Source organism: Mastigoproctus giganteus, chromosome 3, assembly GCF_048544385.1.
Source record: "Mastigoproctus giganteus isolate SK-2022 chromosome 3, ASM4854438v1, whole genome shotgun sequence".
NCBI lineage: Eukaryota > Metazoa > Arthropoda > Arachnida > Uropygi > Thelyphonidae > Mastigoproctus > Mastigoproctus giganteus.
In genome coordinates, this window is record NC_143577.1 from 19,090,714 (window position 1) to 19,107,597 (window position 16,884).

The 16,884-nt window shown below is 35.6% G+C and overlaps 1 protein-coding gene across 2 annotated transcripts in view; it reads left to right on the top strand.

The window, feature by feature from the left end:
- Positions 1 to 16,884, top strand: part of LOC150087769 (protein SCAI) — a 196,797-nt gene that overhangs the window by 159,871 nt on the left and 20,042 nt on the right. For both annotated transcript variants that reach the window (XM_090370293.1, XM_090370294.1), the window contains one exon: positions 10,162 to 10,335. In XM_090370293.1, coding sequence (XP_090226419.1) covers positions 10,162 to 10,335 — 174 coding nt within the window. The remainder of the gene's footprint in view (positions 1 to 10,161; positions 10,336 to 16,884) is intronic.

Consider the following 16,884-nt stretch of genomic DNA (forward strand, 5'->3'; position numbering starts at 1 on the left):
TTGAAGAAAAGTAATGCCGTGAGCGAAAGAGAAAACCAAGTTTTTTAGATGCTGAGGAAGCAATATTTGCAATGTGCTTGTACCAAGAGAGATTAGAAGTTAGGGTAATCCCCAAAAGAGAGATATCATTTTGCCTAGAAATCGGAGTGTCACTAAAGATAAGCATAGGAGCAGAAGAATCCTTTTTGCGAGGTATAAGACAAGACTGAGTTTTGGAAGGGTTGAAATCAACTAAGTTGTCTTTGCCTCACTGGAGAATTACCTGAAGATCGGCATTTAAGGAATTGGTAGCAGATTTTCAAGAAGTTGAAGCTGATTGAGCAGGGCAAGGGGTCTCAAAATGGAAAGTGGAATGCAATGTGCTATCATCGGCAAACAATGGATAGGATTTCCCGTCAATGGAAGAAGGTCATTAATATACATGAAGAAAAGAGTGGGGGAAAGAACTGAACCTTGGGGGACACTGGCATTAGTGGAGAAGTTAGAAGACAGAGCCATCTACCATCACCCTCAGTGAGCGATCAGAGAGAAAACTGGATAACCAATTACTAAAACCAGTTGGTAAACCATAAGATGGAAGCTTGTTTAGAAGACTTTTATGCCAAACACGATCAAAAGCCTTTGAGATGTCAAGAGCAACTACTTGTGTTTCACCGAACCTCTCCATTGAATTAGTCCATAAATGGGTAACATAAGCCAGAATATCACCAGAGGATCGACACTGACAGAATCCATATTGGTGATCGTTGATCAGACGGAAGGTTTCTAGGTAGTTTAAGAGTTGGCAGTTAATTGATTTCTCCATTACTTTAGAAAGAGTAGAAGTAATTGCAATGGGACGATAATTGGATGGGAGGGATTTGTCATCCTTTTTAGGAACTGGCTGGATATGAGCAAATTTCCAAGCAGAAGGAAAAACACCTTTGGAATAAGAAAGTGAAAAAAGGTGGCAAAGAATAGGAGTAAGTTCAGGAGCACAGGTTTTGAGAACAACTGAAAAAATACCATCGGGACCTTGAGCTTTCTTAGCATCAAGATTTGTCAAAATCCTTCTGACATCCTTTTGATGGAAGACCACTGGAGGCATTGAATGGCGTGTGCTGGGAATGGTGGGAGGTGTTTTACCAAGATCATTAATACATGATTTGGAAGAAAAATGGGATGCTTTCAGGTCAGCTTTATCCTTGGCTGAAGTGACAACAGAACCATCTGGTTTGGACAGAGGTGGGAGCAGAGATGGGCAAAAGTTGCGGCCAATAGCTTTGGCAAGAGATCAGAATGCTCGGCTACCATTAGGGCAAGAAGCAAGTTTTCTACTCTTAGCCTGTTCAAACTCTAGCTTGGACTAATTAATAACTGCTTTACTATTGTTCCGATCTTTCATGTAGGCAGAAAATGAAACTGAAGAATTAGAAACAAGCCAATTATGATATGCAACATTCTTCTCTTGAACAGCTTTAGCACATTTATTGGAAAACCAAGGTTTAGATAAAGGAAGAGATTTTAAAGTGGAGTGCGGGATAAAGGATTCTATTCTTGCAAGAATAATTTCACTGACACCATCTGAGCAAACGTTGACAGCAGAAGTTTTGAAATAGTAATCCGATCAAGGAAAACAAGAAAAGAAATCTTGAAGGTCATCCCATTTTGCATTCTTGTAATGTCAAACAACACGAGGTTGGGAATAGCCATGAGATAAAGGCTCCATTTGAGAAGAGACAATCACCAAGTTGTGATCTGAAGTGCCTAAAGTACTTCTCACTTTGACCGTGTACTTAGAAGGGTTGTTTGTGAGAAAAAGGTCATGTGTGTTGGCTGTATGATTAGGATTGTCTGGTATTCTTGTAGGTAAATGAACAATCTGTGCAAGGTCATTAGTAATTTCAAAAGCCTCAGGATCTGGACCAGCTGGATTGGTGAGACTAGAAAACGGAAGCCAGCTGGAGTTGTGAAAGTTAAAATCACCAAGGAAAATTACCTCACTGTTAGGAAAGTTGGAGTGGAGAAAGTCAAGTTGTGAAGAGAGGAAGTAAAAGAGCTCCAAGTGGTAGATAACTCTTATCAACCGGTGCAATACCACCACTTTGCTTATTGGAGGCTTGAAGTGGTGGAACCCATGTTTAGTCTCTAGAGCTAAGTTCTGGTCAACTGTTCCCTATCTCTTTCATCATGCAGTATGATTGATGACTTTTGAGGTTATGATGAACATTGTGGCGAGATCCGATATTTCTTACATTTCGAGGGTACAGCTCTAAAACTGTGTTCGCAGGCCGGCCGCTAGTTAGTACACTGGGCCGAACATATTGGTAACTCTCTAGGAGGCTTCCGGATCAGCTAGTGTATAATCTTGCTACCTCTACTCTGCCACATAGTGACTGGAGGGAGTCCGAGTAGTCTGTATGCGGGGAGCATTGTCGAGGCCACGTTATGTGTAGGATCTGGGTATATTCTTACCATGTGTACGCCATATCCAAAAATTTCATTACTTCATACAGCATGTCCCACCCACTTTTTCTTACTATTGAATACACCATGAATTGTCAAACTAATAGAGCAAGCTTATCTGCGAAAAGATCTAAACCTCCCAATCACTTCCTAACTCATTTCACAGATATACGTGGTCTCAATTCTAATCTTAACGATGTCCATATCCACTTGCAGTCAGCCAAATCCCATGTACTTTTTCTGACAGAATCTCAGTTATCGGTTGATTCAACTACTGCTCATCTCATATGCCCAAATTATTCGCTGTATCATTCCCTTTGCCTCAAAGGTGGTGCTTGTGCAAATGTCCGTTCTGATATTCCCTGTCAGAGACTTGGCAATCTGGAATGTACTCTCTTTGATCTTCTCTGGCTTAAAATCTCTCTACCTCATTGTGTAAAATTCATCTGTTGTCTCTACCGTTCTCCCAACTGCACTAATCACGTGGAGCTATTTGACTTCTTCTCTTTGCAACTTGACTTTGTCCAGTCCAACTTTCCTAACAGTGATGTAATTTCCCTTGGTGATTTTAATGTTCACAACTCCAGCTATCTTCCATTTTCTAGTCACACCAATCCAGCTGGTCGAGATCCTGAGGCTTTTGAAATTACTAATGACCTTGAACAGATTGTTCATTTACCTACAAGAATACCAGACAATCCTAATCATACAGCCAACACACTTGACCTTTTTCTCACAAACAACCCTTCTAAGTACACGGTCAAAGTGAGAAGTACTTTAGGCACTTCAGATCACAACTTGGTGATTGTCTCTTCTCCATTGGAGCCTTTATCTCATGGCTATTCCCAACCTCGTGTTGTTTGGCCTTACACGATTGCAAAATGGGATGATATCTGCAAGATTTTCTTTTCCTTGGTCAGATTACTGTTTTAAAACTTCTGATGTCAACATTTGCTCAGATTGTGTCAGTGAAATTATTCTGCTGGAATGGAATCCTTTATCCCACACTCCACTTTAAAATCTCGTTCTTTATCTAAACCTTGGTGTTCCAATAAATGTGCTAAGGCTGTTTAAGAGAAGAATGTTAGATATCGTAATTGGCTTGTTTCTGATTTTTCAGTTTCATTTTCTGCCTACACCAAAGCTTGCAACAATTGTAAAGCAGTTATTAATCAGTCCAAACTAGAGTTTGAGCAGGCTAAGAGTAGAAAACTTGCTTCTTGTCCTAATGGTAGCCATGCATTCTGGTTCCTTGCCAAAGCTATTGACTGCAACTTTTGCCCATCTCTGCTCCCACCTCTGTCCAAACCAGATGGTTCTGTTGTCACTTCAGCCAAGGATAAAGTTGACCTGTAGCATCCCATTTTTCTTCCAAATCATGTATTAATGATCTTGGTAAAACACCTCCCACCATTCTCAACACACTCCATTCAATGCCTCCTGTGGTCTTCCATCAAAAGGATGTCAGAAGGATTTTGACGAATCTTGATGCTAAGAAAGCTCCAGGTCCCGATGGTATTTCTTCACTTGTTCTTGAAACCTGTGCTCCTGAACTTACTCCTGTTCTTTGCCGCCTTTTTTCACTTTCTTATTCCAAAGGTGTTTTTCCTTCTGCTTGGAAATTTGCTCGTATCCAGCCAGTTCCTAAAAAGGGTGACAAATCCCTTCCATCCAATTATCGTCCCATTGCAATTACTTCTACTCTTTCTAAAGTAATAGAGAAATCAATTAACCGCCAACTCTTAATCTACCTAGAAACTTTCCATCTGATCAACGATCACCTATATGGATTCCGTCAGTGTCGATCCATTGGTGATATTCTGTCTTATGTTACCCAATTATGGACTAATTCAATGGAAAGGTTCGGTGAAACCTAAGTAGTTGCTCTTTACATCTGAAAGGCTTTCGATCATGTTTGGCCTAAAGGTCTTCTAAACAAGCTTCCATCTTATGGTTTGCCAACTGTTTTATGTAATTGGTTATCCAGTTTTCTCTCTGATCGCTCACTGAGGGTGATGGTAGATGGCTCTCTGTCTTCTAACTTCTCCTTTCCATTTTGTGAAACCTTGTCCTGCTCAATCAGCCTCAACTTCTCGAAAATCTGCTACCAATTCCTTAAATGCCGATCTTCAAGTAATTCTCCAGTGGGGCAAAGACAACTTAGTTGATTTCAACCCTTCTAAAACTCAGTCTTGTCTTATATCTCGCAAAAAGGATTCTTCTGCTCCTATGCTTATCTTTAGTGACACTCCAGTTTCTAGGCAAAATGATATATCTCTTTTGGGGATTACCCTGACTTCTAATCTCTCTTGGCACAAGCACATTACAAATATTGCTTCCTCTGCATCTAAAAAACTTGGTTTTCTCTCTCGCTCTCGGCGTTACTTTTCTTCCAAACAGCTGCTCACTCTGTATAAATCGCAGATCCCCCCTGCTATGGAATATTGTTCCCACTGGGTGTGGTGCCCCCAAAACCTCTCTGTCTTCTTGATTCCATTCAGAAGAGGGCAGTTAGGTTAATTAATGATTCATCTCTAACAGAGTCTCTCCACTCGCTTTCTCATAGATGTTTCTGATGCATGCCTCTTCTACAGATACTTGCATGGGCACTGTTCTTCCGAACTGGCTTCTATAATTCCCGCTCTCTCTTTCAAAACAGTCCAAACCCGTGCCCCCCACCAGCCAACATCCATTTACTGTCCAACTTCAAACCCACAGAACCAACTTTTCATCTTCCTCATTTATTCATTCGACTGCCGTTTTCTGGGACAACCTTCCTTCATACGTATTTCCTGAAAATTACAATCTACAGAAGTTCAAGTCCAATGTCAACAAATATCTTCTTTCGTCTTCTCAACCTCCAACATAAGCATGGTACTAAGTACTATAGGTTCTGGTACCTCTCGTTTTGGGGTTCACATAAAAAAAAAAAAAAAAAAATAGAGAAAATAAAAATATAAAAAAGACATGGAACAGAGTATCTGAAAAGTATTACAGGTCATCTGTAATACTTTTCACCATGCTCGATTTAGTACAGAAACTCCTAGGACTGATTCTGTGGAAGCTGGTACTAACAAGGAATACTTTCTTTTATCAGAATGTGATTTGCAGAATAAATCGCATCGATTTAAATCAGCATGATTTAGACACTTATGCTGTAGCATTATTCATTTAAATCAGGCCTTCTTAAACTATGGGTCGTGACCCCATTTGGGGTCGCGTAGCAAAATTCTGGGGTCGCGAGAGATTTTAATGTCAAATATTTAAATACACGATTTTATAACATCTAGATGTGTATTTGTGCAGAGTCACACTCACACACCTGCACACAAACAAAGGGAGGCATGCACGCGCAGACGTGCAGCGAGACTGTGATTCAATAACACTGACTGTAATGTGAACTAGTGTAGTCAATTGTCAGTGTTCCGCCGTAACGAGATTTTAGTTTTTTTTTATTTATTCGGTAATTAATAAATCAATTATTATATGCAATATGTTATTTTTATATATTTATTGTATTTTAGGATCAAAATAATTTTTGGCCATGGATAAATGGCTGAACTTAAATAAGAATAGCAATGAAGCAGATAATAATGCTACAAACTCTTCTCAGGCAGGACAAAATATTGAAAAACAGGCATCTTATGTGCGAAAAAGAAAATATGATGAGTCTTTTCTTCAATTTGGCTTTACATTTCAAAATTGTAAGGGTAATGAACAACCTCTTTGTTTGATCTGCAATGAATTATTGGCTCCGGAGAGTATGAAACTATCAAAATTAAAAAGACATCTTGAATCAAAGCATGTTAAAGCATGTTTCGTATGTCAATAAACCAAAAGAATATTTTGAAAGACTGTATAAATCTTTAAATAAAGAAAAAAAATCTTTTGAAAAATTTATAACCGTTAGTGAAGAATGTTTACTAGCGTCATATGAAGTTTCATACTGTATTGCTAAAAATAAAAAGCCGTTCACCATTGGAGAAGATCTTGTATTACCTGCTGCTATTAAAATGGCAGAAATACTACATGGAAGTAAATATGGCGATGATATTCGAAAAATTCCTTTGTCGAACGACACTGTCTCGAATAGAATTTCTGATATTAACAAGGACCAATTAGTGCAACTTATTACAAGAATTAAAGAAAGCCCAAAATTTTCAATTCAGTTGGACGAAACAACTGATATTACTAAATTGGCTCAGTTGTTAGTATATGTCAGGTACGTTTATAAAGAAAGCGTGGAGGAAGAATTGTTATTTTGTCGTCCTATGGAAGACCATACTACAGGGAAAGACATATATTGTAAAGTTGACGAATTTTTAAAAACTGAAGGTTTAGAATGGAAAAATTGCTGTGGAATATGCACAGATGGTGCAAGAGCGATGACCGGCAAAAATTTTGGTTTTAAATAATTTTTTCAAGCTGCTCATTATGATCATATAACTTTTACTCACTGCCTTATTCACCGAGAGGTCCTTGCAGCAAAATAATTAGCACCAGAATTGAACGATGTGCTTCAGGATGCTGTTAAGATTATAAATTTTATTAAGAGCCATGCCCTTAACAGCCACTTATTTTCAAATCTCTGTATGGATACGGATTCCAACTAGACAACTTTATTATTACATGCAGAAGTAAGATGGTTGTCAAGAGGTCAAAGTTTAAGAAGATTATTGCTATTAAAGGACGAGATCGAAATATTTTTAACCGAACGAAAATGTGAACTTGCTGCTTTTTTTCAAAATGACTTATGGCTATCCAAGCTGTGTTATTTGTCAGATATTTTTGCGAAATTAAACGATCTCAACTTGTCTCTCCAAGGAAAAAATTGCGATATATTTACTTCGAATGATAAAATTGAAAGTTTTATCAAAAAGATCAACATTTGGAAAAGTAGGGTAGAAAAAAATTCGTTCGAAATGTTTTCCAGTGTCGACAATTTTATAATCGAGAAAATTCATTGTAAAACTTTTATTGCAAAAATTATTGTAGATCACTTAAAAGCGCTAGAAACACAGTTCCGTACATATTTTATATTAAATATTGATTTCCAAAAAACAGTTTGGATTCAAAAGCCGTTTTGGATTGGCTTAAGTGAGATTGATCACCTGCCACTTAAAGCTCAAGAGGAATTTGCTGAGCTTTCGAGTGACTGAAACTTAAAACTACATTTTCAAAAAAAGTCCTTGACTGAATTCTGGATCGGAACTAGAACTGAATTTCCCACAATCGCTGATATGGCGTTAAATGTACTTCTGCCATTCAACACCACATATTTATGTGAAGTTACTTTCTCAGCTTTAACACATTAAATCCCAGTATCGTTCAGCACTAAAAAATGTTGAAGAGGTCTTACGTCCAGCAGTGTCAAACATTCCACCAAGATTTAATTTGTTATGCAATAAAAAACAGGCACATCCATCTCATTAAATTTTTTACTTTAATTTTAATTTAATACTTACCACTCAACGACTGCATTCGAATATATTCGAGCGAACTAAGACGGTCAGAATCCCCTTTTATTTATGTTATTGCAAAAAATGCAATTTTGATGAAAAATAGGGCATATAATTTTTGTAACTATAATAAATACAATTTTACAATTTTTTGTGCAATTTTTAATTTTAGATTTTTGTATGTTTCAAAACGAATTCTAAAACTATATATTTTCATATGTATATTGTTACCTAATAAATAAATCATCAAAAAATATTAATTTATCTTTCTTTTATATTTATATGGGGTCGCCAAGAAACTCGCAATCATAAATGGGGTCGTGAATGAAAAAAGTTTAAGAAGCCCTGATAAATGATACATAATCACTGTAAGGTGAAGTTGATGTAGAACCAAAAGTTTTACTATTCATGAAGCACTTCAAGCAGCTAAACTGAACTTTTGGGTTGTTTTACACAAAAGTACAATCATGTTCTTTCATAAACTGCAAAAATTAAGTATGATTTAGAGAAATGCTTCTGGCTGGGAAACAAAAAAAAAAAAAAAAAAAAAAAAAGATAGTGATATAGTATTATTAAATGTGCAATATACTGTACAGATAGTATTGTGCCCACACGATTTACATAAACATGCATTAAACCCCAAATAAATTTGTGATTTACTATTTGTATGTGAGCAGTGTGTGCAATGCCCTGAAAGTGAAACAGTATTTAGTTCAAAATGGAATCAATTGAAAAACTTTGTGATATGCATGTATTTTATATCAGTTTATTAAATTTTATTACTACATTTCTACCAATATCAATGTAATTTTACAAATGTCAACGTCAGGTATAATGTGAATAATATTGTATTCCCTTCAATGATACAATAACTGAGTTTGACTATATTGAGATTGAAAACTTTATTCCAATGCAATTCACTTATTTCTTGACTTTTTCAATAATTAAATAAATACAATTTTATGTTTGACTGTATTCAAGGAAACTGTTCTGTGTAATTTTTTATGTCTCTTATTATTTTAAATTGATGTATTATTATTATTATATTTTATTAATTTTTAAAGAAATATAATCTATTTTATGTTATTTATCCTGTATTATATCTCGCTGCTTGTTAACCTCTGGCTTTGTCCTGTGAAGGGTATTGTAAAGTCTGGGTACCTGCATGTACTTTTGCACCTTGCAATAAAGGTCATATTTATATTGAGATTGAAAATTTTAATTCCAGTGCAATTTGATTATTTCTTATTATATGATTATTATGATTTGATTTTATTATTATGATATTATGATTTTATTTTATTATTATGATTATTATTATATATATATAAAATTACATGTATACATGCACACACACAGGGTATATCAAACGCAGCTTCACACACTTGATGCCTTATAGCTTTTTACTTTCTTTACATAGCAAAAACGTTGTATTTAGAGAAAATTTGTATAAACCCAAACCAAAGTTGCAGTAGAAGCAACAGTTACTACATTTTGATATGACTTCCAGCAGTAATGTAGCACACAATCCCACTGATATTCAAATTTTTACCAGATGCACTGTAGCATGGCTGATGTATCTGTGCTAATTGTTACAGTGATACTTCTCTTCATATGTTGGGACTAGCATAGAATTTGGTGTACTACAAAAAATACAGTTGATTCTAGATGAAACTTCTTACTTTCTCAACAGTTTCTCACTTATGGTAGGCTTGCCAATTTTCTTACCATGGTGTGGAGATAATCTAGTAGCTGTAGGTACCAGAGAAGTTGTGAAGCTACCTTTGGCTTATGCTGTACATGTATACGTGCACACACATGCACACAACCTTCAAAAGTATGAGCAAAAACTTCTGGAATGTATTATTGAGGGGGAGGGAAATGGCTGTAGAGTTTTGAATAAGCAAATATGTGTCTTGTCTAGTAAAATGTCTCTTCTTACTGATTATGTGCTGTTTGTTTTTATTTGTATTATTTTTTTTAACTGTTCATGACTCAGCAGTGTTTTATAAATTCAAAAAGCCATAGTTCAATAACTGTTCAGAATTCGACACGCATGCACGCACACATGCATAACTTTTTTTTGTTTCAGACCCTGGAAACACCCCCAGAAGTTTTTTCACGTACTTTTGAAGCTCCCTGTGTGTGTGTGTGTGTGTGTGTGTGTGTGTGTGTGTGTGTGTGTGTGTGTGTGTGTGTGTGTGTGTATGTCCTTTTCAAACCATTGGTGTATTATTAAAAAGTTTTTATTGTGCAGATCAGCAGCACAAAGGGAACCTGTTTACTCTGTTTCTACATAGTCCTCTAACAGCAATATGCTTTATATGCAATATTATGGACATTCCAATTGCATTATGGGAGAAAGGACAGAGCCACGTGGATCGCTTTATGAGTGAAACCAGTAGACTATTTACAAGGTCAAGAAATATTGGTATGCACTTTTAAATTGTCTTTAAATTACATGCATGTGCCTGATCTTGATGTAGTCATTAAATTATTTCATTTATATACTAATTTTTGGAATATGGGTTTGCTAGCTCACCATTTAAGGTTAATCAGCACTACAGCTATGTGCATGCATGTGCACACACTGAGAGTAATTATAAATTTTAATTATTTATTTTAATGAACATCCAAAAGATGTTAATTTTCTCTAATCATTGATGTATGAGCATCATTATATGAATCTTTAAGTTTCTAGCCTAGTGTAAAATTGTGGTTTGATGTTGACATTACACTTTTTTGATATAGTATTCTTGCAACTCAGTGAACTTTTCCCAGTGATGCTGCAGATTCATGATCCCAGTTTTGTAGTTGCTTTGTTGACTGGTCTAAAAAGAGGAATGTGGCTACTTTCACCTCATCCTCCAACCCAAATTTCCTTTCAGATAAGTTGATTTTTTTAATTTTGAGAATGTGGAAATCAGATGGTGCTAGATCTGGAAAGTATTACAGATGGGGAAATTATGCGTAGCCAGCCTGATGAATCGTAGCCATGGCACCAACTGGTATGTAAACAGGTGCATTGATCTGGTGAAACAAAACACTTTTAGTTAGCTTTCCAAGCCTCTTTGAATTGATTGCATCTCATAATTTAGTTATAAAGTTAGCATAGTATTGCCCATTTATTGTTTGTCTCTTTGGAAGGTAATCTGTCTACCATTATTAGATACCATGATCTTACCTGCCAGTGGGACCAATTTGCTGTTCTTTGGAGGTGGTGAATCAGCATGCTTCCATTGTTTTAATTTCAGTGTTGACTCTGGTTGGTAGAGATAAAGGCATGTTTCATCCATAGTTGCATATCTGACTAAAATGTTTTCAAGATCTGCTTGATAATGAGCAGAAAGTTGCTTCAAACTGAAGCAACTTTCTGATTGGGTCTCAGAAAGGTGGGCAGCCCATCATACAGAAACCTTTCTTGTACCTAATTCATTTGATAATGTTTTGCACCTATTCAGATGAGATGTCTATAACCCATACTATTTCTTTAACAGTTATTACTTGTTTGTTATCCATGAACATTATTGATATTTTTCTTCAGTGCATGTGGTTGATGGATGTCCATCATTATTCATCTTTGATGTACCATTTCTGGCACATTTAAATTCAGCCACCAAATTTTTAACAGTTGCATATGATAGGGAAAATTATGGTATCTTCATGAATATCCTTGCTCAGTAACCCCTTTCTGTAAAGATATTTTGCTTTGTTATGGAGTATGCATAAGTGGAAAAAATTCAACCTTTCCATTTATGTAGGCTCAAACTTCAGTGATCATAAGTTGTGAACTATAACTTCGTATGTGTTCATGTAAAGGTTCACTGTTGAATAAAATATGCACCAGAAATACATCCTCTGTGAGAGGCTAGAAACTTATAAAAACCCTTGTATCCTTCAGAATCATCTCTGCTTTTGAAGAGTATGTTACATCCCCTTATTTTCTATTTATTTATTAATTATTATTATTTTTTATTATTATTATTATTTTTTTTTTTTTTAGCAAAAGTTACAAGTCACCCTTTGTGTAGACCTGGTTTGGTCTACTTGGAGGATATTGGTAGATAATTCGCATTGAAAGCAGAGAACTCCTTGACAACTAGAGGTGGTACATTCACATACCAATATGAAAATTAGAACATTTCTGGTTATATATTAAGCATAGAAACAATACCAGCCAAAAACTGTTGTATTAGCATTAGCATTAGTAGAGGTATAAGATGCAAGAAAGCAAGCACTTATGCAGCATCAGCCAAAAAAAAAAAATTCCTTTTCACCTCTCCATTCGTTCCAAATGCCTGTACAGCTCAGCCTTAAATTTATTTAGGCTATCAACTTCCACAACAAAAGATAGAAGTCTTTCCACACATCTATTCTACAACTGTCTTTCCTCAATTTGAATCTGTGCCCCCTCAGGTTCTTAATCTGAGCAAGACGAAGAATCCCATCAACATTCAGCTTGCTCAACCCATTCAAGGCCTTATACACCTCAATCAGATCACCTCGCAGGTGCCTACTCTCCAGGTGCTACAGTTGGCAGAATTTAAGCCTTTCTTGGTAAGAAAGGATTAAATTTTGCAAACTCCTTTGTTTCCCTCACTAACCTTGTTGCCCTTCTTTGTACTCTTTCTAGCAACTCTACATCTTTCCTAAAATGAGGCCTCCAGACGTGTACACAGTACTCTAGGTGTGGCCTGACCATTGCCTTGTATAACGGAATAATCACCTCTCTGTCCTTGCTAGCAAAATTCCTATATATCATTGACTAGACTCCATGACCTGCCCTGGCAGCCCATCTACACTGCTCACGATTACCCCCAGGTCTTTTTCACTTTCCACTTCCCTGAGTGTAGTACCACACAGTTGATATGTTTCTCTTCGGTTATTGCTATCCATGTGCAGTACTTTGCATTTGTCAATGTTAAACTTCAGTTGCCACTTCTCAGCCCATTTGCCCAACTTATCTAGATCCATTTGGAATAGCATACTGTCTTGACTGTCGTTAACAACCCTGCCAACCTTTGTATCATCTGCAAACTTGGACATGAAACCTGATATAACTTCATCAATATCATTGATAAATAAACAAAACAACAATGGGCCCAACACCAAATCCTGGGGAACTCCACTAATAACATTTTTCCATGAAGAGCAGTGTCCATTGATTACCACTCTCTGTTGTCTCCCACTCAACCATCCCTTCATCCATTGTAGCAACTTACCCTTAATGCCATACCTCTCCAATTTGTACAGCAGTCTTCCATATGCAACAGTATCAAAAGCTTTCCTGAAATCCAAGTATATGATATCAAAATTATTTTTGGCATTCGGTTCCTTTGTGATCGCATCATAGTATCCAATCAAATTGGTCAGACAAGACCTCCCTTTAACAAAGCCATGCTGTGTCTTAACTATTACTGCAGTCTTGTCTAGATGGTCCTGCAATGCTTTTTTAACCAGCGATTACATTATTTAATCCTGAACACAAGTTAAACTAACAGGTCTATAGTTACTTGTGTCACCTTTTGATTGGTGATACATTTGCACACATCCAGTCCAGTCCACTGTATTGGGTGGCACAATATGCTGGTATACCATTCAAACAATGCCAAATAAAGTTATGATCATAATTCTACAGCCCAGAGTACTCTAGAATAAATGTGTCATAAGAAAAAAATTGGTTTCAATTTGGTAAACTATTGTTAGCACTAAGTAAAATTTAAAATTTTCACACTGTTTATAATATATATGAAAGAAATTTAAGTGCTAGAAGAAGCATAAAAGTTTATTACTTTATCCATATGAAAAATTTTAGCTTATTAAAATACTCTTCTTGTGAAAATATAATTATCTGCTAATATAAAGGTTACAGTCTGTTATTGGATTGTCTGTGTGATCCCATCCTGAGGTTACGCTATTGGGGTTTAAATCAACTCCAGCATGAAATCATCTGAATTCAGTAAAGAAATGAACCAACAGTTTGTTCTTGACTTAAAATTAGTAGGTTATGCTGGCCTTTAGTTTAGGGGATTATTGTATTTTTGAACAGCTATAATAAACTGATAATTTTTAGTTATGGATAAAATTTCTTTCCTTATTGTGATATACATATTTTAATTTATTTCTTTTAGCACTTAAATCCCTTTCATAGCTATAAGCATTGACATGGAGTTTTTAAATTTGACAATAGTGCAGTAATAAACTAAACCTTTTTTTATAGTAATAATGTATCTTCCCTTAATTAGATATAATAAGATGCTTGCTTGTTATGGTTATGCTTCTCCAAAATGCAACAAACAACAAAACAGCAAACAATGGGGTTGATTAATCTGTATATTTATTGACTTGCATATGATATATTGCATGAAAGATATATTTGAATAAAAAGTACAAATGTTCTGTACAATCGTATTTTTAATAAATTGTAAAAAAATATTACAAATATCATATCCTCTGCATCATGTGTGCCCTCTCTCTCCCACCACATAAATTTTGACCTTGACCTTGGGGGGGGGGGAGATATTTGAATAAAAAGCACAAATGTTCTGTACAATCATATTTTTAATAAATTGTAAAAAAATATTACAAATATCATATCCTCTGCACCATGTGTGCCCTCTCTCTCCCACCACATAAATTTTGACCTTGACCTTGGGGGGGGGATATTTGAATAAAAAGCACAAATGTTCTGTACAATAATATTTTTAATAAATTGTAAAAAAATATTACAAATATCATATCCTCTGCACCATGTGTGCCCTCTCTCCCACCACATAAATTTTGACCTTGATTTGCCAGTTATTCCTTCACCGCCAAATATAAACTTCATCTAACATAAATGAAAAAAAAAAAGTCATCAGTTTAACTTTGCATGGATGGATACTGCCATCTCAATTTTTCCACACCTTTTTTTCCTGCAGCTGTTTGGCTATTTCATTCTGTGCTTCTATATTTTTACTGCATTCAGGATCTTATAGTTGTGCCAAAATTTTGTGATAATTATACTATCTTCATCATGTGTTTCTTTGATAAGCTGTGAAAGTGAATGCTGCAGCTAGTACTCCCTAAATGCCAAAATTACTCCCCGGGCTTGGGATCATGTCTGTTGGGTGTATGACAATTTGTTGTATGGCAATTCGAGACAGTTTGCTAAAAGACATGCTGCAACAATTTGGTGCATATGACATTTTGGCATATGTCAAATATTCAGTGTATCACACACACACACACACAGACCAGAAATTAAGAAAATCTATGAGGTAAATGGTTTGAGAAATTTTGGTCACTTAGACAGGAGGGATGCAGTAATTGAGAAAAGAAAAGACTATATTTTTAAATCAATTTATTTTGTGTAAAGGTATTCAATCCAATCCTACTCATAGGCAAGTTGGAAAGTGAGTATGCACCAATCAGTTTCAATATGCCTGTCAATAATGTAACAACTTTTGTGATACTGCTAGATAGTCATGCTTGAAGATAATAGGTGCATACTCAGCCAATCCATGCTGCTTTTCCAGGATTGTGCAGTGGTATCCACGGACCCAGTTAACGGTTGATATTTGAAGAACCACGTTCTTTAGTCAGTCTCCAGATTTCTGTTGGTCCAGTTTTAATGAAAATTTGGGAGGGCTTAACAAAAATATTTCTAAAAGAGCGAAATATAAATTTCATGAAAATCCATCCATTTGAAATCATGTTATTACATACAGATGGACGGACAAAGAATTAATAATGCTACTTTTCCAGGACTGTGCAGTGGTATGTGGTATACTTGGTTGATTTTGGGGAGTCCTCAGATTTCTGTTGTTCCATATTTAATGAAATTTAGGAGGGCTCAACAAAAATATAAAATTTTATGAAAATCCATCCACTAGGAGTTGAGTTATTATATGTAGATGGATGGACAGACCTGGTGAAGACAATAAGCACTTTATGAATATATGCTAATGTGCCTGAAAAACGAAGGTCATTAATGTGTTATATCAAAAATATTAACTGTAATGTGATCACTGAATTAACCAATCACATGCAGTGAAATGTTATGCACTAAACTAATAACCCATTTGCTTCAATAATGATCCTATGTTTGGTCTAAAAGACTAAGGAACAGCAAATTTGTATCAAATTTTGTCATAAATTTGGGAAAATAACTTTGGAGACTTACAAAATGCTTAAACAAGCTTTTTGTGGGGATGCTATGGGTAGAACAGAAACTTTTCAATGGTTTTGCATTTCCAAGACACTCATACTTCAGTTGAGGGTTTTGAGTGCACAGGTTGTTTACCATCAAGTCGAACTGATGAAAATGCTGGAAAAAGTGCATCAAGAAATCTTGAGTATAGTCAGTATATGTTTAACAATATTTGTGACATTCTAAGCATATCATCTGCTGATGCATTTTAACTGAAAATGGAAAGATAACTGAAATTGTCTGTGGAAAGATAACATCATATTCAGGTCTTAGCTGCAGTTATAATCTTTGTCAAGAAATTATCACTACCATTGACAATAATAGAAACAGTTTCTTCATTTCCAAACAGATCTCAACATGTGCAGTCATGATTCATGTTTAGGTAGTTATGTGCTGTAGTACAAATATTGCCCATGATATCAGCAGGAGTCTTCAGTCATTTGTGATCTTCATGTGCTGTACCAGTAAGTGTTCACATTTCGATTGATTACTGTATCCCCTTTGAACACCTGGACCACCAGACTTATAACTGTGTCAAAATTTAAGAGCATTATACTTTTCTTCAAATATGTCAGCCATAATACATAAGTAGATATGTCTATGTACATCCTTTAGCTATTATGACATGAAAAATGTGTCTGCAATAATTGCCATGCATTAGTATGTAGATAAAGAGTAGGTCTTATGCTATAAATTTGAATTATTTGGAAGATTTTTATTATTAATTTTTTAAATTTATGATCATTTTTTTTAAAAAATAATCCTCAGTTTAATGTAATTTGATTATTT